At 48.2% G+C, this 27,313-nt stretch overlaps 1 protein-coding gene across 10 annotated transcripts in view; it reads left to right on the forward strand.

Moving 5' to 3' along the window:
* The window catches only part of HDAC4 (histone deacetylase 4), a 182,519-nt gene that overhangs the window by 40,994 nt on the left and 114,212 nt on the right, over nt 1-27,313 (forward strand). For 8 of the 10 annotated variants that reach the window (XM_071418095.1, XM_071418099.1, XM_071418098.1 and 5 more), the window contains exon 1: nt 24,877-24,974. The exons of the other annotated variants lie outside the window; for them this stretch is intronic. In XM_071418095.1, coding sequence (XP_071274196.1) covers nt 24,923-24,974 — 52 coding nt within the window. In that variant the 5' untranslated portion in view covers nt 24,877-24,922. Of the gene's footprint in view, nt 1-24,876; nt 24,975-27,313 lie in introns of those variants that run through there. 10 annotated transcript variants of the gene reach the window in all.

A 27,313-nucleotide genomic window follows, 5' to 3' on the forward strand; every position in this document is an offset into this window, starting at 1 on the left:
CTGATATTTGTTCTCTTGCTGCTGAAGATTTATTTCCTTCTGTCCAGTTAAGCTTGGAAGCCCTTGGCAGCAGGTCCTTGCTTGTGGAGTTTGGGCTTGAGTAAGGCCACAGGGGCTGGAGATCCAGTTTTTCTGTGGGAGCAGAACCTGTTTTGGGCATCCCTCTGTTAAGTACAGATAACTTCAAGAAACCCTTAAATGAGCTGTACTTTCCAGATGAAGGAAGAATTAAAGCTTCTTGCTCCTCCTAAAAAGCAAGTTTCTTCCCTTAAAACCAGCAAACAAGGAGAAGAGATCAATGTGAGCGCCTGCTGCCAGACATTCCCAGCAGCATCCAATCCGTGCCACCTCTCTGTTCAAGGACAGCATGGAAAGGGGACTTGGGTGCATGATAGGTGGTCACTGCTCAACTCTGCCAACACGCAGTAGTGACTTCTGTATGCTGCCTCTGGAGTCTGAGCTGAAATTGAAGATTTAACCGTTGGAGACACTTTTCCTCCACATAAAGCGTTTACGGAAAACTTTACAACTGCAAGGAAGCAGCAGAGCCTCTTACATCCATGAAGTCCAGAATCAGCTGTTCCCATTTTGGAATTGCTTCCTTTCCAGCGCTCCTTCTGGAGGAGAGGAGACTCAGGGGGGACCTCATCACTCTCTACAAGTACCTTAAAGGAGGTTGTGATGAAGTGGGGGTTAGAGCAGAGCTCTTCTGTGCCTCAAGTGAAAGGATGAGAGGAGGTGGCCTCTCAGGGGAGGTTCAGATTGGATATTGAATATTGGATAAAGAAAAAAAAAATCACTGAAAGGAGGGTGGTGCAGTTAGTTGCCCCACCAGAAGCTAGTGCAATGGAAACATTCCAGAGGCACCTGGGGGTATCACTGAGGGCAATTATGGTGGCACTGTGTTGGTGTTTGGACTGGATGATCTTGAAGGCCTCTCCAGCCTTGAGGATTCTGTGATTTTTTTTCTAAATGGAGACGATGGTGAGCCCAGATGTGGCCACTATGGAGAAGAACATCCCCTCGGGTTGCTCACGGTGGTGGATGTTTGCCCGGCTCTCTTGCACAGGTGCTGATGCTCTTCTCACTGAGCTTGGGGAGCCGTGTGCCGAGCTCCGTGTAAGCACCGCCGTGTCACTGACACCGGCCCTGAGAGCCACGGGAGTGCAGAACGGGAATGCTGGCCAGCGGGCAGGAACGACTCCCTTCAGTGTCAGTCACACAGGGCTGCGTTTGAGAAGGAAAACAGGTCCCTCAAGGAAGCTTTGGGCTCAGCTCCTCTGCTGTGCTGGTCCTGAGCAGGCTCTGTGAGGGGATCCCGGCGTGTGCTGGGGACACAAGTGCTGGCAGGGGCCGTCACGTGTGCCCGGCAGCTCCTACTATAAAAACAGCAGCTCGGCCGCCAGCGACCTTCAGCATGGCTCCCAATGTTCCCCGTGTTATTTTTAACCTGTCTGGGTAAATTTCCAATACAAAGGCCAGTGCCAATCTGATGTGCTCGCTTTTCCAAATCCTTATCTTTTGCTTTCTAGTGCACTGACGCATCAGATGGAACAGCAAGTTTCAAGCTTGGGTAAAGCTTTTATTGTATGGCCACAGCACCAGAGAGAAAGAAATATTTCAGCTCTGTTTTACTGCTAAATACATTTATTTTTCAAGAGATTTTTTTTTTTTTTTAAGATGGGTTTTAACAATTTTTTTTTTTTTTTTGAAGAAAAATACTTGAACTGTGGTTTAAAAATAGCTGAAGGCTGTACTTTGATTAGGTTGCTGTGGTACTGACGTCAGCGGGTGACATTTATCTCTGTATGGATTTGTCACCCTGTTGACTAAGGCTGTATTTACACAAATGGGGATATTTCTGTCCGCTGTGGGGGGAACCAGCAACAGCTCTGCCCCAGTTGTGTCCTTGCCCTCCGTATTCCTGAACTCTGCCTCCCTCCTGTGCTGCTGCTTTCTCTGGTGCAGTGGGGAATTTTTGAAGTGTTGGAGGGTAGTTTTAGGTATTCAGGTTGCCAGGAAGGTCCAGGGATGATGATGATGATGGCTCAGTGGAGAAGGATGCTGGCAGAGAGATGCTGAACTAGACTTGGACTTGCTAAAGCATCAGGTATGAGCCTGGGTGGGTCCTGGCTGGATAGCTCCATGAATAGACAGGTAGTGGATGTTCTCCAAATAGGAATTATAGAAAATAGGTCCTGAACAAGTGAACTAAATGTGAAAAAGGAAGGAAGTGAGCAGTTTCAACCCAGCACGGTTTCGAGTGCAGTGTATTTCTCTGTCACTTACTGAATGTTTTCATCCAGCTGTAATTCACTTTTTTTTTTAAGCTTTAATTATTGCTCTTGGGGTTTCCTTGGCCCCAAATCCCACTGTTCCAACTGCAGCAGAAAGCACTAAGTTTCCTATAAGGACCCTTGTCTAAGATCTGGTTCCTGGAGCATAAGGTTTCCCAAAAGTAATTTTCCATAGAATACCAGAATGGTTTGGGCTGGAAAGGACCTTAAAGCCCATCCAGTTCCCTGGGCAGGGACACCTTCCACTATCCCAGGCTGCTCCAAGCCCTGTCCAGCCTGGCCTTGGACACTTCCAGGGATCTAGGGCTGCTCTGGTCAAGTTTTCTCAAAGCTGTGCCTGTTTTGGGGGGATGCACTTGGAATGCCTTTTAATTTAACCCTGACAGCAAGACAATAATAAAGGGAAACCTCTAGAAACAAACGTAATTAAAGGCTGATACAAATTAACTTGCAGACTTTCTCAATTTGTCACACTATTCCAGTCTGTTTTCCAAGGAATCGTGGGTTTAAATCCGTGAGCCTTGTCAGCTCTGCAGGGAGGAGGCAGCTGATGCTGGCTGGCTTCAGGAAGGCATGAAATGTGTTTGTGTCTTCTGGAGCTGTGAATTAACTGTGGGACTCCTACGTGATGGGCAGCCAATCATGGATTTGGCAGATTAATCACACTGACTTGTGCAGAGCGTTTACCTGGCCCTCATCCCGTGGCAGGAGGGAAAGGAGCACTAATTAACATCCTGGACACAGAGCCTGCAGACACAGGAGTACATTTTGGTGCTGGTTTCAGGCAGCTGGTAATGTATGTGTGGAATAGATTTTCCCCAAATTTCATAGTGGATGAAGCCTGTGGAGTGAAATGCCATTTTCTCTGCTGCTAACCCGTCTGTATTTTGGACTTTTTAACAAAATAGCAATTCTGTGGGCTGCACTCACCTGCAGGTTGGCTGCCACTGCTGGAGCATGGCACAGAGTGTGCTGATTGTTTCACATCTCACCCCAAGGCAGCTGCTCCTCTGTAATCTTCCCTTAAAAAGAGAAGGGAGCTGGGAGGAGCTGCTGTCTGGTGGCGTCCATGCTGGGAGGGAGGCCTTGCTTTCATCCCCTGCCACTGTCCCCCCAAATTCCAGCTTTTCCAGTGTCTTGCCTCATAAATGTCTGGATGAAGACTGTAAGGTCAGCCAGTAGTACAAGAGTTTGATAAATGGGAATTTCTACTGGCGTTAGATATGCTTGTATGTCCAAAACACATATTGAATATGGATATTTATGCACAAATGTACCAATGCATATGTGCATTTCCCATGCAGAAAGCAGCATCTGGGTGACATCCCTGTCCGTGGCAGGGAGTTTGGAACGAGATGATCCTAAAGGTCCTTTCCAACCCACAGCACTGTGTGATTCCATGAGCTTGTCTCCATCCCCAGAGAGGGCCAGCAGCCAGCAGTGAGGACAGTACTGGTTAAACACAATATTTTGCATTCACTTGGCCATGGTTGACTTGAGCTTGTCTTTTTTGTATCTAAAGGAATGAAAAAAGGTCTCCTGTGCACTTCTGGTTAAGATGTGAGGAGGAAAATGCCTTCTCACCTGCTGAGGCTGGAGCAGGATGTGTGTGGAGTGTGATAGCCTGGAGGTGGAAGGGTTTATGACTCTTGGGGATGGCTCTTGCAGGCTCAGAGGTGTAGTAATGGATATGTAGGGATGGGTGTAGTAATGGATGTGTAGGGATACTTGTTGGGGTAGGTCTGCTGTTTTGGTGCTGGCTGAACTCCTCTGGGTTTTAAAGCAGCTGCTCAGCTGAAACCTTGGGATCCCTAATGTGATACACTGCTGCCTCAACTGGAAGAGATGAGCTTTCTCTAGCAATGCTCAGCATTAACTTCTGCAGTTGCGACAGAGCTCGGAGCATTGCTCAACAGCCCGGCAGCCCTTTAGGTGAGCGCTGCTTTTGCAATGCACAGCCAGCAGAATTAACCTGGGTACATCACTGGGGGGAAAACAAAGGCTTGCTGGTGGTTTTCCCCCTCTTTTCCAGTGGCTTCTGCTGTAGATGAAAGCGAGTTTCAGGGCCCCGAGCTCTGAGTGTACAGTAAGCAGGCTGCAGCCTTGGCTCTCTCTCCTCCAGTTTGTCATTAAATTTTAAAATGGAAAAGCGATAAGGAATCTCTGTGCAGGGAACATTCCTCATACCGTAGAGTTAAACTGCAGCTTTTGGGTCCTGCTCTGAAAATCTGATTAACCTGAAAGAGATGAGGTGTGCCCTGGACGATGCCAGATAAAGGAAAGTGCTCACACGTGTGGTTATTGCTTCTCTGCCTGTTTATAGCTGCTTCCCAGTCTTTATTTGCTCCGATAGAATCGTTGGAGAATGCTGTGGGGCAGGAGCAAATAACTATTGAAGTAGAAGGGAATAGCCTTCAGAGAAATTGGACTTTCCCAAAACAGAAGCTGGATACAGAGCTTCCCATAGAAATCATCCGAAAGGCTTGTGCAGATAGGCTTAAACCAGGATTTATGGTGAGTGAAACGGAGAGAATTGGCTTTAGGCTTTTTTAAACAGCAGAAGAATAGCGTGGAAGGAGATTATGGCTCTCCTCTGCCTGCATCCAGCTGCATGTGACGGCTTTTGCAGCTGTATTTTTGGAACATCTTTCCCGAGCTCACCTAGAATGCCCAGCTCGAGGCGTCGCAGCTGCTGCCAGCTCTGCTGCCTGCGAGCAGCTGCTGTATTGACAGGCACGTTTTTACCCCGGGAGATGCCGGCGGTGTGGAAATGAGCGAGAAACAACTGTTTATATAATCCGCCCGTACAGATCAATTCCTGGGAAAACAAGCTGCTCCCTGTGTGCAGCAGCGGCAGCAGCAGCGGCAGCACACACCTTGAGCTGCTATAAATAGCTCCAGTGCCTCTTCCAAGGGCCAGCTCCAGGGCCTTTGTGTTCTGCTGGGGTGGAAAACTGCTCAGTAAACTGGCAGAGATTCCCACTGCAGAGAAAGCAGGGGCTCAGAGTCTCCCTGCTCCTCAGGGATTTTGATGGGAAAGTGCCCTTTCCCTACCTGGCTCTCTGCTGTACTGAATTTCAGGGAATTATGGAATAGTCTGGGTGGGAAGGGACATTAAAACTTATCCCATTCCTCACCCTGCCATGGGTAGGGACACCTTCCACTGGACCAGGCTGCTCCAAGCCCCATACAACCTGGCCTGGGACAATTCCAGGGATCCAGGGGCAGCCACAGCTTCCATGGGCACCCTGTGCCAGGGCCTGCCCACCCTCACAGGGATGGATTTCTCCCCAGTATCTCATCAAAACCTGCCCTCCTTCAGCTTAAAGCCATCCCCTCTTGTCCTGTCCCTCCATGCCTTGTCCCCAGTCCCTCTCCAGCTCTCCTGGAGCCCCTTTAGGCACTGGAAAGGGCTTGGAGCTCTCCCTGGAGCCTTCTCCTCTCCAGGTGAGCACCCCCAGCTCTCTCCTTCCCCTAAATGCCAAATTGGTGTCCAAGTGATGTAAGTGATTGATCAGCCCAAGCTCTTCAGGAATCATATCCCTGATGTATCTGGAAAGTTCTGTGCAGTTTTACAGTAAATATCTGGACTTGGTGATTCTTTGAGTCCCAGTCAAAGCCCCAGGAGCATGACTGGGGTCAGCTCTGCAGACAGTTCCTCGGTGCTGGCAGTGTTTGCTTTATTTGGGTGAACGACATGTTTTTAATCAGCCAGAGCAGCACAAGATGAACAAACAAACCGGTACAGAGCGTTTCAGGCACACACAGCAGAGCAGAGCCGAGGCACTGCAGCCTTGAGCCATGGCATTTGTGGTGATCCCTGCCTTTTAATGGCCTCATCCCATGTTCCTCTCGTGGTCTGGTCACTCATTACACAGGCAGTGAAGTTCTGTTCCTTGATCATGCCCTGAGCTGGAGTTCCAGCTCCTTGGAGCCAGGGGAAAACTCTGCTCACTGTGTCAAGGACTCTGCTTTTGCTGACCTCCTGTAAATTAGGATTTGTGTTTTTTACCAGAATGGAGCTTTTTACCTGAGTGTTTCCATTGGAGGTGGACAGGGGAGTCCTGGGAGGGCTGTGCTGTGCTGCAGGAGAACTTCCTTGGGTGACTTCTCTCTGCAGCAATACTCTGAGAGCTTAGCAAAACCAAATTTTCTTTCCACAATCATAATTCCTTACTCTTTCTCTCTTCCTTTTCCTTTCTCTTCTCTAATGCTGGACAAAGGGGCTCAAGCAAAATCTTTTAGGGATTTTGCATTTTTAGTTTTTTTCTGAAGCTTTTCAACTAACTCTCCTGCTTAAAATTTCTAAAAGGAGGCAAAAAGCCAACCCATATTTCTGCTGCAGACTGGATAACTGGAAATCACCCACATGAGCTCTTCCAGAGGTGTGAGCACAGTTCCTTGGGCCGGCTTTTTCACCTGGTTTGCAGTTCTGAGATGTCCAGTGTGGGATTAGATCCCTCAGTGCTGCCTTTGCTGTTTAACCACCTCTTTAATGTTAATTAAGGTGGTGCTGTGGAACACCCCATAAAAGATCTGTACCCTGAATAGGCTTCTCATATTTACAGAGGACATGATTTATTGTCTGGAATTCTAAAATGTGGCTGTTATATAGACTGGTCCTGTGGAATCCCAGAGTGGTTTGGCTTGGGAGGGACCTTAAAGCTCATCCCATTCCACCCCTGCTATGGGCAGGGACACCTTCCACTGGACCAGGGGGCTCCAAATCCCATCCAGCCTGGCCTTGGACACTTCCAGAGATCCAGAGGCAGCCACAGTTTCCCTGGGAAGCCTGTGCCAGTGCCTCACCACCCAATCCCATTGGGCAGCACGGATCCTGAATTAGCTTGATATTTTTAGGATTTCACACAATCCAAGTCCTATCATTAGAAGAAGCATCTGAATAGATGAAAGATTCTTATAAAAAACATTTCTTTAGGGAACATTGTGTTCAGGAAGATTTTAAAAACCATACCAGGTTGAAGGGATGCCTGGCAGGATGAAACATTTGGGAGCTGCTGCTTCCACTTGGAAAATTATGGAAAGATTATTGGGTACCAAACAGCAAACTAGTTCAGTGGCCTAAAGCCATTTAACTTCTAAAACTTTTGGTTTTTCAAAATTCTTTTTAAATGACTTAATTCTTTTTTTAACAGAGTGTAATTTGAGGTGATTCTTCATCAATTTGAAGTTTTTGAATGCTTACATCACAAAGTTTCACACTGTTGAAGAATACAGGATATGTAAAATATTGATAGGCTAAGGGGTTTAAGCTAGAAGAGGTTCAGTTCAGATCAGATATAAAAAAGAAGGGTTTTTTACTTTGAGGCTGGGCAGGCCCTGGCACAGGGTGCCCAGAGCAGCTGTGGCTGCCCCTGGATCCCTGGCAGTGCCCAAGGCCAGGCTGGATGGGGCTTGGAGCCACCTGGGACAGTGGAAGGTGTCCCTGCCCTGGAATGAGATGAGCTTTAAGGTCCCTTTCAACCCAGTCATTCTGGGATTCCATGCAAACAAGCTGGACAGTGGTTATTCTTGATGATGAAAAATCTGTGGCTGTGGTTGTGCACAGTGTGAAAATTCTCATGTGAAATACTAGGAAAAGCTGAAATACAAAGAGGTGATGGAATTGCTTTGAGATAATTTTTTGGTCTCTTTTCTTGAGGTGTCAGTGTGTGCATTAAGCATTCTGTGCAGCTGGGAAAAATGTTTTGTTTTTAATTTTAGCCCTGCTAATAAAGTCTTGTCATGTATGTCAATGAAGCAGAAAGAAAATTACTCCAGAGCTAGCTGTAGGTTGTCATTAAAGCTGATTTCCTGCATTAAGCCAAAAAACAAGGCAAGATTTCATTTCTGGACTTCCTAAAGATGTTCATCACATTGACAGTTTCCTAAGCCCCAAACCCTGAGAGCTATAGAAATTCATCCTGTATATGAAAGTATTTGCTCTTGTCTGTCACCTTGTCCTGATCTTCACATGTTGATCTCCTGCTGCCCTCTCTATTTTTAAAATAATTTGCTTCAGCTTCCAGCTGTTGACTCTTGCAGGCAGCTGCTTGTAGGGTCCTGCCTGCAGAATCCCTTCCTGAAATAAGAATAAGAAGTGATCTGTTGTTTGGAGAGCACAGCTGAAGGCACATCCTGCCAGATTCCTGGGCAGCAGTGCCGGGGGGAAAACTCCTGCCATGACTGCATGGGCCCTTCTAAACTCCAGGAGGGTTTTGTTTTTGAGTTGTATTTGGGTTTTTTTTCCAATGATGACTAAGCCAGAACCTGAGGAGGGGTGACAACTGCAGTGCTGTGGGATTAAACTTTGTGTACTTCAGTCTTTCGTGGTAATGTGTTTCTGAGAAATCTCTCCTTGTGTTCTGCTCCCCCTCCCTCTGTGTTTTCACCCTCAGGAGTTAGTTCTGAAATGCTGGAGCTGATGGAATCACTTCTCCTTAGGCTGCTCCAGCTGCAGCAGTGCAGAGATGCTGAAGGCATTTTTGAACCAGTTGGAAGGGTTGTGTGGCACTGGAAGGAAGCTCTTTTAGGCTTTGCCCTTCATTTAAAATCTCTTCTCTGCAGTGGAGTAGCACTGGTTCCTAGAAGCACAGAATCTCCAGAGCTGGGAGGGACCCCCAAGCATCATCCAGCCCAAGGCCTGAGATGCAAAGCTGAGCCTGCTGCAGGGGCAGTGTCCCAGGAGCGGGGTCTGGAGTGCACTGAACAGAGATGTTGGTGTGGATCTACCCTGCCTCTGGTTCTCTCTGCTTGGAGTCTGCTTTCTCCCAGGGTCCTGGAGGCTGCTGCCAGCTTGGTTTAGGGTTTATCTCCATCTAACCACAAGGCAGAAGTGGGTGGAGGTGAGCCTTGTGGAGCTGGGAGGGAGGACACTTCCATCGCTCATCCCTAAGGGAGCTGCTTTCCCTGGGTCACTGTGGGGCAGCTGGGATGAGAGGTGAGGGGCTGGGAAATCCTGGTGGTGCTGGGAGAGGCTTCAAAACACCAGGAGCCAGAGGGCTGTGAGTGATGCATGGATCTGGGCAGCTCTTTGGGAAGCTCAGGTGCAAACATGAACTTGTTCCAGCAAAGCCAGCTCAGAATCCAGAGGCTTTGGATTGCTGTGCTAGCAGTGCTAAAGGCTAAGGAGCAGAGGTTTGGTGCAAGCCACTGGGCAGATCTTGATACCCTTTTCCACCCCTAATCCATTGAAATCCACTTTTCCACCCCAAGGTGTTCCTTGGATTGATGAGTGACCTCAGAAGTCATGGATGTTGGAATTTTCTTACCTACAGTCATGTTTGCCTTGAAATGGTTTGTGAGAAAATTAGTATGACACAATGTCTTCAGTTTGTTTGGTGGTGTTGGCAGGAACTTTGTACATTCTCTTTTGTCTCCTAATTGTTTGCAGGAATGTAATGGTGTCATTTTCATGAGTTAATTATGGTAGAAGTTTGTTTGCTGTCTTTGTGTGTGGTGTGAGAGCTGCAGCAGCACAGCACCAGCCTGCTGCTGGTGGTAGGGACCCTCCTGTGGCCCAGCAGCTCTTCCTTCCCCCAGTTCCCATTTTTTTCCAGCTAGGAGAACGAGGTGTTTGTGATCCGTGCCGTGTCTCTTTGTGAAAAACGCCAATCACTTGTTTTTGAAATTTTAAAAGTTTAATAGTAATAAAATGGCTATAAAATAGTAATATAATTAGAATAATAAAAATTTGGACTATTAGGATTTAGGACAATATGAGACAATAAGAACAAAGAGTTATGGACAGTCTGGGTACCTTTTTCTGGGCAAAATAAGCCCGAAAAAGGACCCACGTTAACAGAGGATTAACCCTTAAAAGCAACAGCCTGTTGCATATTCATACACCTCATCCATGGTGCATAAATTCCATTCAAACACAGGATTCTGTCTGGGCAGTGTCAACTTCTTCCTCTGAATCCTGACAGCATCTTCAGGGCTAAGCAAGGTGGGAAGAAGTTCATTTCTTCTGATAGTGGAGCAATAAATTCTCTTTCTCTGAAAGATTCAGGTGTCCTGTGGCTGCTATCTGGCTGTGAGCCCTTTCTTTAGAAAAGTATCTTACATAGCATAGTTTCTATTTTAACATTATGTTATAACCTAAAACTATATTTAACACTACTAAAAAAATTAATACAGCATCACTTTCTGACATAACACATATAATATTCATTTTCATATTTACAAAAAGCCAATCATAAAATACGCATTTTTCACATCTTGAATTCGTAAATCTTTTAGGAGTGAGATTCACAAAGTATGGCAGGATCCTTACAGTGTGCTCCAGGGTGATCCTGAGATCCCAGCATTACCCACACCCGTGGCTGCCCTGTGCAGAGCTTTGTGAAGTGCAGCCAGCACAAGAGCTGCGGTTCAGGGCTCTTTCTCAATGCCTCCTTTTAAAATGGGGGAAAACTTTTTTGTTCCAGCCCCAAAGCAGCCTGGCCCCGCTCTTGAGAAGCTCAGAGGATAGGAAAAGAGGAAGGAAAGTGTGGAGAGAGGGAGTAGGCTGGGCTTGGCCATGGAAAGGTCACACTGCAGGAATGGGGTGGAGTGTGGCCATGGGTTATCCCTCAGCCCCACCGGGATTGTGCCGTTTTTGACACACTAATCTTCCCTGCCGAGCTGCGGGGAGGTACAGCGAGCTGCTAACTACACATTTGTGTCCCAAGATTTATTACAACCTGGGAAAATGCAGAATGTCTGTGGTGCAAGGGGAGGAAGAGGAGGAATGACGCCTCCCTTCCCTGAGGGGCCCGGTTTGAGCGCGGCCCCGCAGCGCTGAGAGTCGGAGCCATCGGCCAGTTCGGCCCGTGCTGGTTTTGTGCTCTGAGGGTCGGAGCCATTGGCCAGTTCACCCTGTGCTGGTTTTGTGCTCTGAGGGTCGGAGCACATCGGAGAGTTCACCCCGTGCTGGTTTTGTGCTCTGAGGATCGGAGCCATGGGCCAGTTCGGCCCGTGCTGGTTTTGTGCTCTGAGGGTCGGAGCCATGGGCCAGTTCACCCCGTGCTTGGTTTTGTGCTCTGAGGATCGGAGCCATCGGCCAGTTCAGCCCGTGCTGGTTTTGTGCTCTGAGGGTTGGAGCCATCGGCCAGTTCGGCCCGTGCTGGTTTTGTGCTCTGAGGGTCGGAGTCATGGGCCAGTTCACCCTGTGCTGGTTTTGTGCTCTGAGGGTTGGAGCCATCGGCCAGTTCGGCCCGTGCTGGTTTTGTGCTTTGAGGGTCGGAGCCATCGGCCAGTTCAGCCCGTGCTGGTTTTGTGCTCTGAGGGTTGGAGCCATCGGCCAGTTCAGCCCGTGCTGCTTTTGTGCTTTGAGGGTCGGAGCACATCGGCCAGTTCACCCCGTGCTGGTTTTGTGCTCTGACAGCGATGAATCACCCGCTCAGCTCCTGATTTGCGTCAATCAAACCACATTTAAGGGCGCCTTTGTTCGCAGCCTGGAACGCCAGGCCGGGGCAGCGCTGCTCCAGCGGCTCCTCTCCGGCAGCCCGGGCTCAGCTCCGGGGACAGAGCCCCTGCTTTAAGGGAGAGGTGGGGACTTGCTGTTCCTTCCCTTCCAGCCCTCTCCCGCTGGATGCTGGGTGTATAAATTCGTCTTGGAATGCATCTTCTCTTCGAGAGGCTGATCCCTGAGCTCCCGGTGTGGAAGCACGGGGCTTCTGCCCAAGGTTGCTGTGATGAGTGTTTTTGTGTGAAGGGATGCAGGTTTATCTTTGTATTTCATTACTTGTGGGTTTCAGTTTCTTGTTTTTTCTTAATAAGAATTTCAGTCGAATTAGAGTTTCTCTAGGAGTGTTTGGACGATGCTCTCAGGCACAGAGTGGGATTCTTGGGGTTGTCCTGTGCAGGGTCAGGCGCCGGACTGGATGATCCCTGCAGGGTGTCTTCCAACTCAATAAATTCTGTGATTGTTACAGAATCCTCTTTCTGACCTAGAAACTGTGACTGCCATGGGATCACGAGCCAGGCAGAGGCAGTGCTGAAATGCAGCTCCCAGCTCCAGGGGGATTGCAAGCCCTGAAATAAATCCCCTTGGCAAACTCAGCCCTGGGGTGGGACACAACTTGGTGCTGCTGCTGCTGCTGCTGTGCAGGAGGGCGTTTGGAGAGGTGCTAAAAACCCCAAAAAACAGCCAAACCCCACAAAAGTCTTATCTGCTCTTCACTTCAAATCTCTGGTACCTTAGAGAGGTCTCCAAGCTGGATACAGAACTGTTCTGGGAGCTGGCTGAGTTTTTCTGGGCTCCCTTTGAGCCTGCCTGGTGAGGGCTGCCTTGGGGAGATGGTGCTTCTCTTGTGGTGTGCAAAGTCCACTGGAAATCCTTCTCCTTTTCCACTTCTAAGTATCCTCTTTCAGCTGTAGGTGAGTGTGACCACATTGCCTCCTCTCCTCTTTCCTCCCAGCCTTCAGGGCTGGTAGCTGAGGTCCTGCCCTGCTCCCATGTCCCTGTCCAGGCATTCCCTGCTCTCCCTTGTCCTAAACGCACCCTTGACCCAGTTCATTCCCAAACCATTTCCCTGCCTCTTCCTCTCTCCATGCTTTCAGCCCATTGAAGTCTCTTCTCCTGCTTCCCGTCCCCCTCTGGCACGAGTCCTTGTGCTCATCAAAACATTGATCTCATGGGCTGTAGTCTTGCCAGCATAATAAGGCCACTGCTCTTCCAAGCACTTTTTTTCCCCCTCCTCTTACAAACACAGAAACAATTTTTATTTTTATTTTCTTCGTTCAGCTTGCTCTCACTATTTTTCAGGCTGAAATTAGAGGATTAATTCCTGCTTTCCTGCTGACAGTTGTGAAAACGAGCTAATTTCCAAGTGTCAGGATGCTGATCCTTCTCTCATTCAGTTCCCAAAGAAGGTAATAAAAGAACTATAAGAATAAATCGCTGTAGCAGATGCAGCACATGGGCATATGGTGGTCTATTAATTCCCCATGTTCCACCCAGCTTTTAAAATAAATCAATAAATGTTGATAAAACACTAGAGAGCATGCAGGGTTTTTCCCCTCCACCCATCTTTTCCTGCTCTGGACTCTCCGATCGTTAATTTTGGCAGGTTTTGGACAACCTCAGAGTTTCCCCATGGAAATGAGCACTCACAGGCCTGTCTCCCTCATTCTCCACACTTGGGGATCTTGTTCCCAGCTGGTTTTACTCCTTGGAGGCAATCCCTGGCACAGGCTGTCCACAGGGCAGTGGTGGAGTCCCCATCCCTGGAGGGATTTAAAAGACGAGTGGATGTGGCACCTGGGGACATGATTTAGTGATGGCCTTGGCAGTGCTGAGGGAACAGTTGGATTTGATGATCACAGAGAGCTTTTGTTGATTTTATGGCTCTATCAAATAGATCTTTTCTCCGTTTGGAATTTTGTACTGATCCTTGTCCCCCTTTAAAGGTGTGTCAGAGGTGTTTAGGAGCCCCTCAGGGAGCTGCCCTTCCTCAGCCTGGCTTCCACAGCTGCTCTGGGCAGTGCCAGGGCCTGCCCATCCTGCCAGGGAACAATTCCTAATTCCCAATATCCCATCCAGCCCTGCCCTCCTCCAGCTTAAGGCTGTTCCCCCCTTGTCCTGTCACTCTGTGCCCCTGTGAAATTCTCCTTTCCTTGCTGTGGATCCCGAACAAGCTGAAAAGGCAGGAGGGAGAATGCTTTTTCCATCCTCAGCTAAAGGAAGGCTTTTGGCAGTAATGCAGTGGAAATTAAAGTTCAATCTTTCTATTAGCTTGACTTAAGTGGAAATTGTTAAATACTCTGGGATGCTGTCATTCTCGAACTTAGGGCTACACTTGGAAGTTTTCTGGGGACGTTTCTGCTTTTTTTTTTTCACCATTTTCTGGGTCCTTGATTTGCTCCTCAACTTTTTTAAGCTCTTCACAACAAAAAGTGTTCCTGTTGGGTTTTTCATTATTCTTTCACTCTTCTAAGTGCTACTTGTGAGCTCCAACCTGTCAATATTAAGACAGAATCCATAGGCCAGGACCTTCTGTTTTATGCTGGTTTAGTGAGTGATGTTCCCTTTTACTTGAGAACTGCAGATGCTTCAAGAAGCCTTTTACCCTTTGGCAGCAGAGCTGCTGGAGTGCTCTTGGCGGGCAGGCTGGAGCCTGCCTCCTTGCTCTTCCCAGGGATCAGACAGACAAAAACTGGTGAAAAATCGAATGATAAAGTCTCAGGATATCCTGAATTGGAGGGAACCACAAGGATCATCCAGTCCAGCTCCTGGCCCTGCAGAGGACACCCCAACAATCCCACCCTGTGCCTGAGAGTGTTCCCCAAATGCTCCTTGAACTCTGGATAAGGTATGTATGACTAGAATTTCCAGCTGGGATTTTGAGTTGCAATGAAAATGGTTTATTTCTGAGAATCTGTGCAAAGGCTCTCTGTCCTTTGGAAATATAAAGTCAGCTTTGACTGACTTGTTCCTGGTACTTAAAAATATGGCTTTTAATTTGTATTAGATTAGGTGGAGGGGGTTGTTTATTATTATTACTATTTTGTTTTAATTATTACTTTTGCTGGTCTGCAGGCACAGTTGTTTTGCTTCAATCAGAAAGTTACTGCAGAGGCAGAAATAAGATGCAGGAGCAAGATGGGGAAGGGAAGGCTTCTGACAAGAGAGCTGGAGAGGGACTTCTCACAAAGCCATGGAGTGATGGGATGGGGGTATTGGCCTTAAGCTGAAGGAGGGCTGGTTTTGATGAGATATTGAGGAGAAATCCTTCCTTGTGAGGGTGGGCAGGCCCTGGCACAGGGTGCCCAGAGCAGCTGTGGCTGCCTCTGGATCCCTGGCAATATCCAAGGCCAGTTAGATGGGGCTTGGAGCAGCCTGGGACAGTGGAAGGCGTCCCTTCCCCTGGGTGGAACACCAGCTCCACACTGGTGCTGTGTCTCCTTAAGAGGGAAGATCCCTAAACTGTGGGTAAACAAGAGCTCCTTGGATCTGTGTGTTTCCAAACTGCAGGTTCAAAGTCCTTTGTGGTGGTTTTTATACAGCATCTACTTCTGAGGAGAGATGATGATTTTGTGTGTGCAGAATAAAACCCACCAGTTTGTGTTTCTAATGGTGTCCACAGAGGAAAACCAGCTTTGCCTCAGGTGCTTTTGCTCATGGTTTTTGATGTGTGTTTAGGGAACCTGGCCTAAGGTGCTGCCCCAGGTGGGGGCTGGCTCAGCTCCCCCTCTCTGGGAGCCACACTGGAATCCTGGGGTCACTTCTGAACCCCTCGTGACAAGAGGGACCCTGAGGGGCTGGAGCATGTCCAGGGCAGGGAACAGAGCTGGGGAAGGGGCTGGAGCCCCAGGAAAGGCTGAGGGAGCTGGGAAGGGGCTCAGCCTGGAGCAAAGGAGGCTCAGGGGGCCCTTGTGGCTCTGCACAGCTCCTGCCAGGAGGGGACAGCCGGGGGGTCGGGCTGTGCTCCAGGGAACAGGGACAGGAGCAGAGGGAACGGCCTCAGGCTGGGCCAGAGGAGGTTTAGGATATTGGAAATTAGGAGAAATTTCTTCCCTGAAAGGGTGATCAGGTTTCCCAGGGCAGTGATGGAGTCACCATGCCTGGGAGTGAGAGGGTGTGTGGATGTGGCACTTGGGGGCATGTTTTGGGGCCTGTTCTGAAAACCCCCATTTCTGTGCCCCCATCCTGGTGCCTTTTTTGCTCTGCCTTTCCCCCACTAGCTGAGGCACAGTGCAGGGCTGGTGTCCCCAGCACCTGTGGCCATGGAGCTGCCTGTGCAGTCACAGCTCCACGTCCTGCAAAGCTCATCCTACCCATGAACAGCCAGGGCTTGTTTGAGTAGAAATGAAGTGAATCAAGGAGAGACCAGGCTGGAGGACACCAAAGAAACTCAAAACAGCCCCCCAAACTCCCCTCTCTTCTCCATCTCCTTCCAAGCGTGGAGGGAGCAATTCCAACTGTCTGAACTAATCTCTAATCCCACACATCTCTTTGGAGCTCCACTTAGCCCCAGATGATGGAATTTGTGGTGGTAATCACAATTTAAAAAGCAGGACAATAGCCTGGCAGCCTGTTGATAGTTTGTTCTCTTCTTGGCACACTACAGTTTTTAATTTCTTGAGGTGAAAAAATCAGCCATCCTTTCAAGACTTCAAGGTGCTGCTTCTGCTTCCTGCTGTGTTTTTTTCAGGACTGAGAGAACTGTGTGCACAGCATATCCCAAACTGCTGGAGAAACCCCCGTGCCCTGTTCTGCTGCCTGGTTTTTGGAAGGACAGGGGAAAACAGGAGCAGCTGGTCCCTGGGTGATCCCCCCTCTGGTGGGACAAAGCTCTGCTGGTGGCTCTCACTTCTTTGGCTGCTTTGCTCAAAGCCTGTGGGTACTGTGAAGTCTCCCTTTCACAGGCAGAGCTTCCCAAGCCAAGCTGAAACCCTGAAGCAGGACTAGGAAGATGTTGTTTTAACCAGCTGTGTCCCATTTTCTTACTTTTTTTTCACCTTTCCTAAAGTTTGTGCTGCCCATCTCCCTACTCACGGTAATTCCACATCCTCTGCCCTGGGAGCTGCCTCTTTTGCAGTCAGCTCTCAATTCCTTATCCTCTTTTTACCTTTCTGCTGGGTTTTGGTGGCTAACACTGATCAATGGATTTTATTGATGGTGGACAAGACAGATGGAGTGTGCATAGCAGGAGTATTCTAGGAAATAAAATTGCTAAAAGCAGAGGAGATGCTTCTGATCTGTAACAGTCTGGTACAAGCACATTGGTGTCTTGTGCTGGAAATGTCAAAAGGTGATGAAATAGAAAATATTTTGGATCTCAGCCATTCATTATAAATGGCAGATGAATTTGTTTTGAGGCAAAGTTATTCCAGACTGTGCATGTGGCACTTGGGGACATGGTTTAGTGGTAGAGTTGGCAGCGTTAGGGGAATGGTTGGGCTTGGTCTTAGAGGTTTTTTTCCAGCTTCAATGATTCCATGATTTGGTCGGAGACCAGTGACTGGCAGAGTGGCAGGTCTGGGGTAGGAGGTCTGGAAAAGTGGCTTGGGGATTGCTGCCATTCCTTGAACTCAGCCTTTCCTCTTGGTGCCCATTATTTTCCATGTTTAAAATGTTAAAGACACATCAGAAGGGGGAATTTGGGCACGGGTGTTCTGTGGCACTGAAGGGCATTTAGGACTGAGGAAGCCAAAGTCTGTGGTACCTTCACAAGCCAAGGAATTCAAACACAAATGAGGAGGATCATTGTTATCCAGAGCTGGTCATCCTCATCCAAGAGCCTGTTTCTGCTCTCATATGGTCTCATAGGATGGGAGTGCTGGCAAATCACAGAATCATGGGATGGTTTTGGTTGGGAGGGACCTTAAAACTCTTCCAGGTCCACCATCTTCCACTATCCCAGGTGGCTTCAAGCCCCAAAGTCCAACCTGGCCTTGGACACTTCCAAGGATCATGGGGCAGCCACAGTTCTCAGGGCCTGCCCACCCTGCCAGGGAACAATTCCTAATTCCCAATATCCCATCCATCCCTGTCTCTGGCAGTGGGAGCCATTCCATGTCCTCTCCCTCCAAGCCTTGTTAAAATCCAGAGCTTTGGGGTTTGTGCCTGTGTTGTAAGTGGTGGATGTGTTAGGAAAAGCGTGCCTGCCTCCCTCTGGGGGCTGGATGGGAGAGGAAGATCTGCTCCAGGCTGGGCTTCCCACAGCCTGGGAACACACTGAGGCTCTGTGTGGAGCTGAGACAGCTGGGTGGAAGGGATCCACATAAATCAGGGATACCAGGAGAACAAGCACGGCATCTGCAGCACAAAGGGAAGGCAGAAGCATGAGGCTGGATATGTGGTGGGACACTTTTGGAAGTGCCTGGCTTTCCTTCCTTCAGTTGGAAATCCAGCTGCTGGGCTGCATTTTTTTTCCCTGCTGCATTCTTCATTTGGAGCATTGTTTGTGCTACCCTTGAACAGTGACTGCCGAAGCTTCTTCACTTGTGTGGGCAGCCCTGGAAGTCTGTTTTCTATCTTTCAGAAGATTCCAGCTAGTTAGGGTTCCTTTGTCAATCAATTTTCTCTTGTTTACCAGGGGTATTAGGAAGCTGGAATAGAAGCAGTGTGTGTTTTGCCTTAGGAAACATCAGCAGCCCAGTCACCATTCCAGAAATTCCTCTCAACTCATTTTTTTTTTCCCTGTCTGTAGCAAAGCTCACAAGGATTGTGAACGCTGTAAATGTAAATTTGAAAAGGTCAAACCTCATGTATGCTGGAGACAGGAGTAGAGGACGACAGCGATGCAGGGGTACAGTGAATTTCAAACTGTGGCTTGAGAACAAGATGTTCAAAAAAACCTGTCCAAGGACATGCCTTGGGTATCGAGGAGGAGTTTGAGGGAAAGCAGTCAGGATTTATTTGTGTTACTTGGTGGCTTCCTAACATGCAGCAGAGAGGGATCAAACCACAGGGTGAGGCTGGAGATCAGGAAAAGGCTCTTTCCCCAGAGGGTGCTGGCACTGCCCAGGCTCCCCAGGGAATGGGCACAGCCCTGGGGCTGACAGAGCTCTCAGGGGTGCACAGGGTGGGACTGTTGGGGGGTCTGTGCAGGACTAGGGGTGGACTCCATGGTCCTTGTGGGTTCCTTTCAGGATGTCCTCTGGCTCTTTGAAAGGCTTTGGATTGGAGAGTCTTTGTGTAGAGCTGCAGCTCTGCCTTGATGCATTTCCAATACCAGGAGTGAACACCCTTAGCCAGCGCCGAGGGAATCTTATCTGCATTGACAAATGTCAAGTGTTTTCAGCTGCTCCTTTGCTCGTGGTGCACAAAGGATGAACGATTCCTGCTGGCTGGGTGTTGGGGGGGGGGGGGGGGGGGGGGTGAGGGGATTGAAATGTGGGCCAGGATTGATTTTTTTGGGGGGAGGCCATTGATTGGCACTGCTGGCTTGATGGGAATGTCAGCACGGCAGTGCCTGCGGCCAGCAAAAGGCAGGGGATGGATTCTCCATCAGTGGCTGGAGGAAGGCAACCCAGAAGTAGCTGTTGGTGTAAAACACTGGAGGATGCAGCCAAAACTAATGGAGGTATTTGCTATTTAGCACATTTGTAGTCACTGTGGTTTCTTATTTTAAACAACATCCAGATAGGACAATATGTTCAGGCTCACAATGTGCACTGGTTCTAGGGAATGAGAAAACTGAGCCTCCTTTTCTCCAGGTCCAGCACATTTGGATTTATTATGTGGAGCCCATATTCCCTATTTGCTGATCATATTTTCAATGTTTTCCCCCTCCCATGATAAGCAGGGACCTCTTGGCGGCAGAAGCTCTAAAGGAATTCTGATGGATTTCTGGGAGGTGCCAGCTGAATTTTGGTTGGGGCACATAGAGGGCTATGGAAAGCATGGCTTTAAGGTGAGAAATGGGAGATAAGTAAAACCAGATTAAGAAAAAAAGCCCTGAAAACAAAACCCAAAATCATCCCTTTTTTGCCTGACTACTTCTGACTAAATGGTGCCTTAAGGAGTAACTGAAGTAGTAAACCCAAGTGTCTTAATTTAGACTTTTCTACTTGCAGTGATGAAGCAAAACCCAACATAATGACACAAAAATGAGTTCAAATGAACTGGAACAACCTGGGCTAGTGGAAGGTGTCCCTGCCCATGGCAGGGAGGTTGGAACTGGATGAGCTTTCATGTCCCTCCCAGCCCAAACCACCTACTCACAATTACATCTGGAGACCTCTGCTGAGTACTTTTTAGAACATCTATTTCCTTTTGTAAGACACAAAAAGTATTTCATCATGCTGATTGTTCACTCAGAGGGATCCTCAGGGACTCAGAGGTCCCCTGGGTGTTGCAGCTCCTGAGCTTCCTGATTCCCTGTGAAGGCTGTCTCCAGACAGACCTGGAGTGATCCACTTGTGGAAGTGAAGCTCATGAGGTGGTTTGGTGCTGTTCAGCCCCCTGTGAAGGCTGCGCCTTGGGGCTAAAAGTTCTGTGCCCTAAAGGAACAGACAACAATACTCATTAAAATGCCTTTTAGTTTGTTTTCTCCTCTTTGTCACATTATTTTGAACATCAAGTCCAGCGTTGAGGCCGCACTCAGGGATGAGGTTTAGCAGTGGTACTGAGTTGATGGTTGGACTCAATGATCTTGGAGGGTTTTTCCAACCTTTTCTGCAATTCCATGATTTTGGGTTGGCCTTGTGTTAAGACAGACTTGCTTCTCCTTGGCTTGGAAACAGGAGTTGCTCCTCTACACACCAGGAATTAGAAATATCCATTTTCAAAATGTGCCGTTCTCGTGTTACTGTGTTTAATGCAATTTAAAATGCTTTTACTAAAGCAAATCCATATTACTGGAATTATCTACTATTACTAGATTAGATCGCCATGGAATAATGATCCATTGTGGTAAGGAAAGCCCATTATGCATTGCAGGAGCATTTCAGCTGCTGTGAACCCCTCATGTGCCACAGAACCAGAATAAAGGGAATTTTTGAGTGCGAGGGAGTTGGGGATTGTGCCTTTCTGGTGGCAGTGGTGAGATTTTCCTCTGTTGGAGCTTTCTGCTGCTTTCCATCATCAGGCTGAATCAAAGGAGGTGCTGAGGGTGGGTGCTGGGAGCTGTCCTCTGGCTTGGGATTTGGTGGTCTCCATCCAGAGTTCTCTGTAGAAAGTGTCCAGCTTCTTCATGGCTCTAGTTGAAGGGTAGTAATTCCCACAGAAATACTTAGTTTGTGTATTTTACAGTAAAACAGTGCTTTTGGTGAATGACTCCATGTTCTTATCTTTAGTTAAAAGTCACCCTTGGTGCTTGGAACTTTTGGGGGGTTTGTTTCTTTTGAGGGTGAAGAGCCAATGGTGAAGTTTGGATTATGGTTGCTCTGGAGATGATTGGTTTTAACTGCATGATCAGTTTAATTGCTGTTTGTGTACTTCCAGGATTGTTGAACTGATGATTTTGATTTTGACCAAGCCCTATCTCCAGTTTTGTTTTGAGCACCCTGAATTAGCATGTTGGGACAGGATTTTGATTTCTGGGTGCCAATAGTTTTTGGTCCAAACTTTGTGCACAAACTTACTCAATTTTTATGTGCACCTGCTTGAAATCTGAGCAAAGCAAGGAGAAAACTTGTCCTCCTCCCTTTTTGAGAGTGAGAGTGGCCTTTTTGTGAGTGAGAGTGGCATCAAACATGTCATTTTTGTCCCTAGCAGGCGTGGGGTGACTTGCAGTTCAGGCTGCTCTAAGCACAGTCATATGGTATTTTCTAGGGTCCCCCATGGTTGGAAGGAATGAATTTGACTCTATATTCTTAGAAGGCTAATTTATTGTTTTATGATATTATATTATATTATATTATATTATATTATATTATATTATATTATATTATATTATATTATATTAAAGGATGCTGTACTAAAACTATACTAAAGAATAGAGAAAGGATACTTAGAGAAGGCTACAAAGAATGATAATGAATCTCGAGACTCTCTCTCCAGAGTCTGACACAGCTTGACTGTGATTGGTCATTAAGTCAAAACAATTCACATGAAGCCTATCAAACAACCACCTGTTGGATAAAAATCTCCAAACCACATTCCAAAGCAGCAAAACACAGAAGAAGCAAATGAGATAATATTGTTTTCCTTTTTCTCTGAGGCTTCTCAGCTTCCCAGGAGACGAAATCCTGGGCAATGAGGATTTTTCAGAAAATATGACGGTGACACGGTCAGCTGGTCTGTGATCCATAAAAGGTTGGAGCAAAAGGATTTTTCCCTGATGAGCCACAGATGTTCTGCTGTTACAGGCTTGGATGTGATATTGTGTGTGAAGATGAGTTTTCCATCTGAAAGATGGTGGGTGTAGCAGAAAGGGTGATGGAGCACTGGGAAAGGTTGGGGCTGAAAGCCTTGGGAGCCTGACAGCCATTGCTCCATCAAACCCAAGGCCTGGTCTGTTTGCTGACCATCCTGTTTCCATGTCTCCATATTTATTTTCCTCAATGAAAAATCCCCCGCTTTTTTTCCCTCTGCTCTTTCCAATTCTACCATGTGCTCAGGCAGCTCCCAAGGCCAGAAGGCATCTGCTTAGTCCTGAAATCCTGCATGGTTCCTGTTACCAGCAGTGTCCAGGGAGGCCTCCAAGCCTCAGTTTCCTTTGCCTCAGTTCTCCCTGCAGTCTCTGCTGCATCCAGGAATTTTTCCTGGGTTAGCATGAGTGTGGTGGGTTGTTGAATAAGCGTCCTCATGTCCCTTTTCTGCACTGGAAAGGATCAGAACCTTTGGATGCAGCCTGCATTTGAAATAGTTCATGGAATCACAGAATCTCCAGAGCTGGAAGGGACCCACAAGGATCACAAAGCCCAACCCCACAGACACCAGCAATCCCACCCTGGGCATCCCTGGGAATGGTGTTCAAACACTCCTGGAGCTCTGGCAGCCTCAGGGCTGTGCCCATTCCCTGGGGAGCCTGGGCAGTGCCAGCACCCTCTGGGGGAAGAACCTTTTCCTGAGGTCCATCCTAAGCCTCCCCAGCATCATCCCTTGTGTGGAACCAGCCTTATTTAGCTCGTGTGCTAGCCAGGCATGGGGCTGAAGGGCAATCCATGCTCTTCCCATCACATACAGTTTGTTCCCTTCTGGAAGGAGGGAAGCCTTTTCTTCCCATGGCATCTCATTAGCTTGAACATCATGTCCTGTGAGCGTGTGGGCAGGAGCTGAAGCCTCATTTGAAGCTGTGGAAGAGCCAGGCTATCTTTCAGCTGGATTTCTTCCTGACAGTTTATTCATCCAGAGAGAAGGGAAAATTAAGCAGGCTACTGAACCTTCTCTCCTGCCTTGAAAATGTGCTTCGCCTCTCTCCCACTGCTGACAATTGCAGATAATTTCAAGGTGTTTTTCCCTACCCCCCTTCTCTTGCTTCATTCTTGTATCAGCAATCAGTTGTGAAAAACCTGCTGGAACATTTGGATCAGAGGGGCATTCTGTCTGTGGATCTGTGGCTCTGCAGTGGGGATCTGTGTGTGCTGAATAGTGGGTGATTGGGGAGTGGCTGGGTGCCAGCAGCACCTCTCCTGCTGAATGCTCAGGGAATCCTGGGGAGTTGGCTTTTTTTACTGTGCTGAAGTTCACAGGACCTGTCTCAGCAGATTAAACACCTCACTTTGATAGTACTGATCTCCTGGAGAAACATTTAACTGGGAGGGTGGAATCCTGCCTTTATCCTGTTTGCCTCCCAAGAAGGACGGAAAATTTTATCCACTTTTGTTAAAAGGCTGCATTACGAGTTAAAACCAAAAGATCCCAGCACCACACAGGGAACAGGAACATTTTGCAGAATGGCTCTGGAAAGAGCCTGTTGGTTGAACATAATATTCCAGAGTGAAGTTAAATGCTTGGACTATGCTAATTTCTTGAGGACAGTCACCTTTTCAGATGGATTGCACCCTGCAGATGGTGGCAGATTGTGCCCTCCTCCACTCCTGCCAGGAGCGTGTGCTCACTGACAGAATCAAAGCAGCAAAAGGATGAAGCTCTCCAGAAGAGTTGATGAATCTCTTGCCTTTAAAATTGAAGTGCTTTGTGCCAGGGAAAATATCTATGAATATATTTATAGTCATGAACAGCAGAGTCTGGGCTCCTTCGTTGCAAGTGGGAAAATTGCTGTTCCACCAAGTCTGTGAAAGTGGAATCTACTTTTAGATGCTTTGAAATGGGAGTCTGTTTTTTTTTTAATCTGGGTTTTAAAAATATCTGAAGTCCAAATTTTAGAAATCTGTACATAATTGACATGAAGATGATATATACAGACAATCTAAGCTGCAGGTGTTATGGAATCACAGAATCCAGAGGGGTGTGGGTGGCAAGGGACCTTAGAGCCTATCCAGTGCCACCCCCTGCCATGGGCAGGGACACCTTCCACTGTCCCAGGTGGCTCCAAGCCCCAATGTCCAACCTGGCCTTGGGCACTGCCAGGGATCCAGGGGCAGCCACAGCTGCTCTGGGCACCCTGTGCCAGGGCCTGCCCACCCTGCCAGGGAACAATTCCTCATTCCCAATCTCCCATCCAGCCCTGCCCTCTGGCAGTGGGAGCCATTCCCTGTGTCCTGTCCCTCCATGCCTTGTCCCCAGTCCCTCTCCAGCTCTCCTGGAGCCCCTTCAGGCCCTGGAAGGGCTCTGAGCTCTCCCTGGAGCCTTCTCTTCCTCAGCTCTCCCAGCCTAGCTCCAGAGCAGAGGGGCTCCAGCCCTTGTGATAAGGAAATGATGTCAGGAACAGGTAGATGGGGATGTTTTTCCTGCTGCCTGGTGTGATCCTGGTGGCTCTCTATGGAACAGAGCTGGGATAAAGGGGATGTGATGTGCTGATCCTGCAGGCAGCACCTCACCTGGGACTGATGTGACATCGGGACACGGTGGGTCCTGCACATCCCACCTGGAGTCTTGCAGTGCCTTGGGGAGCCCTGAGCTGTGTGTTGGGGTTTGCCCTGCACTGGGCAGGGGGAGCTGTCACCGTGCACAGGAGAGAGCCTGAAATAGAGCTGGCTCTGGGACACAGCCCCATCCATGCCTGGGAATGGCAGCGGGGGCGGTGCCTGCCGGGGAAAGCGGAGCTCAGCCTTTGCCGGCCCAGGAGAGCGGCCGGGGCTGGAGCGGAGCAGGCAGGGCTGGAGTGCGGCTCTGTCCCTCGGGAATGGTCCGGACTCTGCGCTGCCCCCGCAGCGCTGCCGGACGCTGTGTGCCAGGTGCGTGGGGGCATTCCCTGGGTTCCCCTCCCTCCTGAGCCATCCTCGGTGCCCAGGGTGCCGCAGGTGATCTCTGGGTGTTGTTACTTTTAGGGCTGTGGAAGAAAAAGCTCGGATTTTTCGGATTTGTGTTTGGTTGAGTCCTGTTCGTCCTCCCAGGGCTGCTTAGAGGAGATAGCCAGGATAGTTAGGAGTGTAGGGTTTAATGAGGGTGAGGTTATGGAGAGTAGTGGATTGAAGGGAGTTTTATGACAGTGGATAGGAGGAGGCTAATCCACTAATTTTACATGGCTTTCCGTAGTTGCTTCCTATGGGCCAAACGAGCCGATTCAAAACCAGCTACGGTAAAATGGAATGCAAACCAGCATTAAATACGTGGGTTTTTTTTTTTCACTTGGAAGAAAAAATAGGCACAAAAAATGTTGCATACATTCTCTTCCTTTAAGGTGTTTTATTTTTCCTTCCCTGCATTCTTTGTTGGGGGGCAGTGGGAAGGCTGGCTGGGGGCGGGGGGGGGGGGAGTTCTGGCTTTCCTTGCCCGAGGGGAAGAGAATCAAATCTCCTGGAATGGGCAGCTCCTCCTTCTTGCTGTAATGATGCCAGGGAGCCTTAACCTCTTTGATGGGTTACTTCGAGCCTCTGCTCACTTGCATTTCCATGTCAAGGATTATTTTATTCCCCTGCATTTCCAAAGTGACACATCTCCTCAGTTTTGTGAGGATGAAGTCATCGGAGTCTGCTGAGGAGGCTGAAGATTGTCATGTTTAGGAGGAGTTGCTTTATCCTCCCACTGCAAAGAATTAAGGAAAATAATGGCATAGGAAGTGGAACACAATGCTTCCAGGGTTTAGCATTTGAGAAGTGGTGTCTTGTCATTTGGATATCAGTCTGTCAACGCCTTGAGGACCACAGCTTCCTGTTTAAACACTTCTTAGGTATTTTGGCTTCTAGGATAACTTCCTGGTAATAAATTAAATGTTGCTTTTTGTGTTAACAGCTGCTGAGCATTAGAGTCCCAGGAGAGTTTGGGTTGGAAGGGACCTTCAAGACCATGCATTTCCAAGCCTCTGCCATGGCCAGGGTGCTACTCACTGGGTCAGGTTGCTCAGAGCTCCATCCAGCCTGGCCTTGAACTTTTTTATTTTTCCTTTTTTGCTTTTACATTGATGCTAACCAAACTGTGACCTGCTGGATTTATCTTTGCAAGGTCCAGGGTAAGAGAGCAGTGCCAAACTCTTGTTTGGTGTGCTGTTGTGCCTGGATATCTTCAGGTTCTTGTGAGGTATTTGTGTGGATTCTAATGGAAAAGAAAGCTTCAACTCCATCCTGGTTCTCTTTAGTGAGGTGCTGGGTGCTGGGGTGGGCTCCTGGCTTTGGTGGAACCCCCCCACTGACATCTGGGCTCTGAAATGTCCCTGGAGCAGTCAGGATTGTCAAGGGCATGAGGGAGGTTTGCTATTCCACATGTACCAGCCTCTTCCAGAACTGAGGAAGCCACCAGCCTGACCTACTTCCTACTCCATCCAAAGCAAGGAGTCAGAATGAAAGCAGATTAAATATATATGCACACCAGACCATCCTGGTGGTGGTGATGCATGATGTCACCCCCTGGCTAGGCAAGGTGGCTCACTTCAGTAATAATCCTAATAATGAAAGAATTACCCCATATGAACAGGATTGGTTTAACTTTCGTCTGAAGGGGTGTTTTGATAACTCAGACAGATCCGTCCCTTTTTCACTTGTCTCCCTTCCTCCTGTCCCCCGTTCTGCCCCTGTGTGGCTGCAGTGGTTTTGATTTCACCATCCACCTTTAAAACAAGAGTAAATAGTGCTTAAAGCCTGGCTTTGCTGTTTGGAGTTCCAGGGGCTGGGTTTTCACAGCACTCACAGTCGGTTCCAGCTGAAGCCATAATTGGTATTTCGGCCTGAGAGCTGCTGTAAATCTCCGAGAAGGGAAGAGAAGGATGCTCTCATTTTGTTAGGCTGCCTCTCTTTCGGATGCAGAGTGCATCTTCCAGCTCTCTGGGCTAATTAAAATGCCATTACAGTACATGTGGTGCTACAATACAGTCTAGGGAGACTTCCAAAAATAGATCCTTGAGTGCAGACAAATTAGAGAGGAAATATGCACTGAGCATTTTCTCATAGGTTTAAAGAGAAATAATCCATTTGCTGTCCTAATTGCTTTCTTGTAAATGTTGAAAGATTTTTTTTTCCCCCCTCTGTAAATTTCGAGTGAGCAGACAAATAAATAACGCATCCATGATAATTAGTGTTCTCATTACTAATATTGTAACTTGTCACACACGCTTGATATGCAAGTCAGGATGTTCCAGTGG

The sequence above is a fragment of the Agelaius tricolor genome, unplaced genomic scaffold, assembly GCF_023055355.1.
Source record: "Agelaius tricolor isolate 1412-34295 unplaced genomic scaffold, bAgeTri1.0.p SCAF_75, whole genome shotgun sequence".
Taxonomy (NCBI): Eukaryota; Metazoa; Chordata; class Aves; order Passeriformes; family Icteridae; genus Agelaius; species Agelaius tricolor.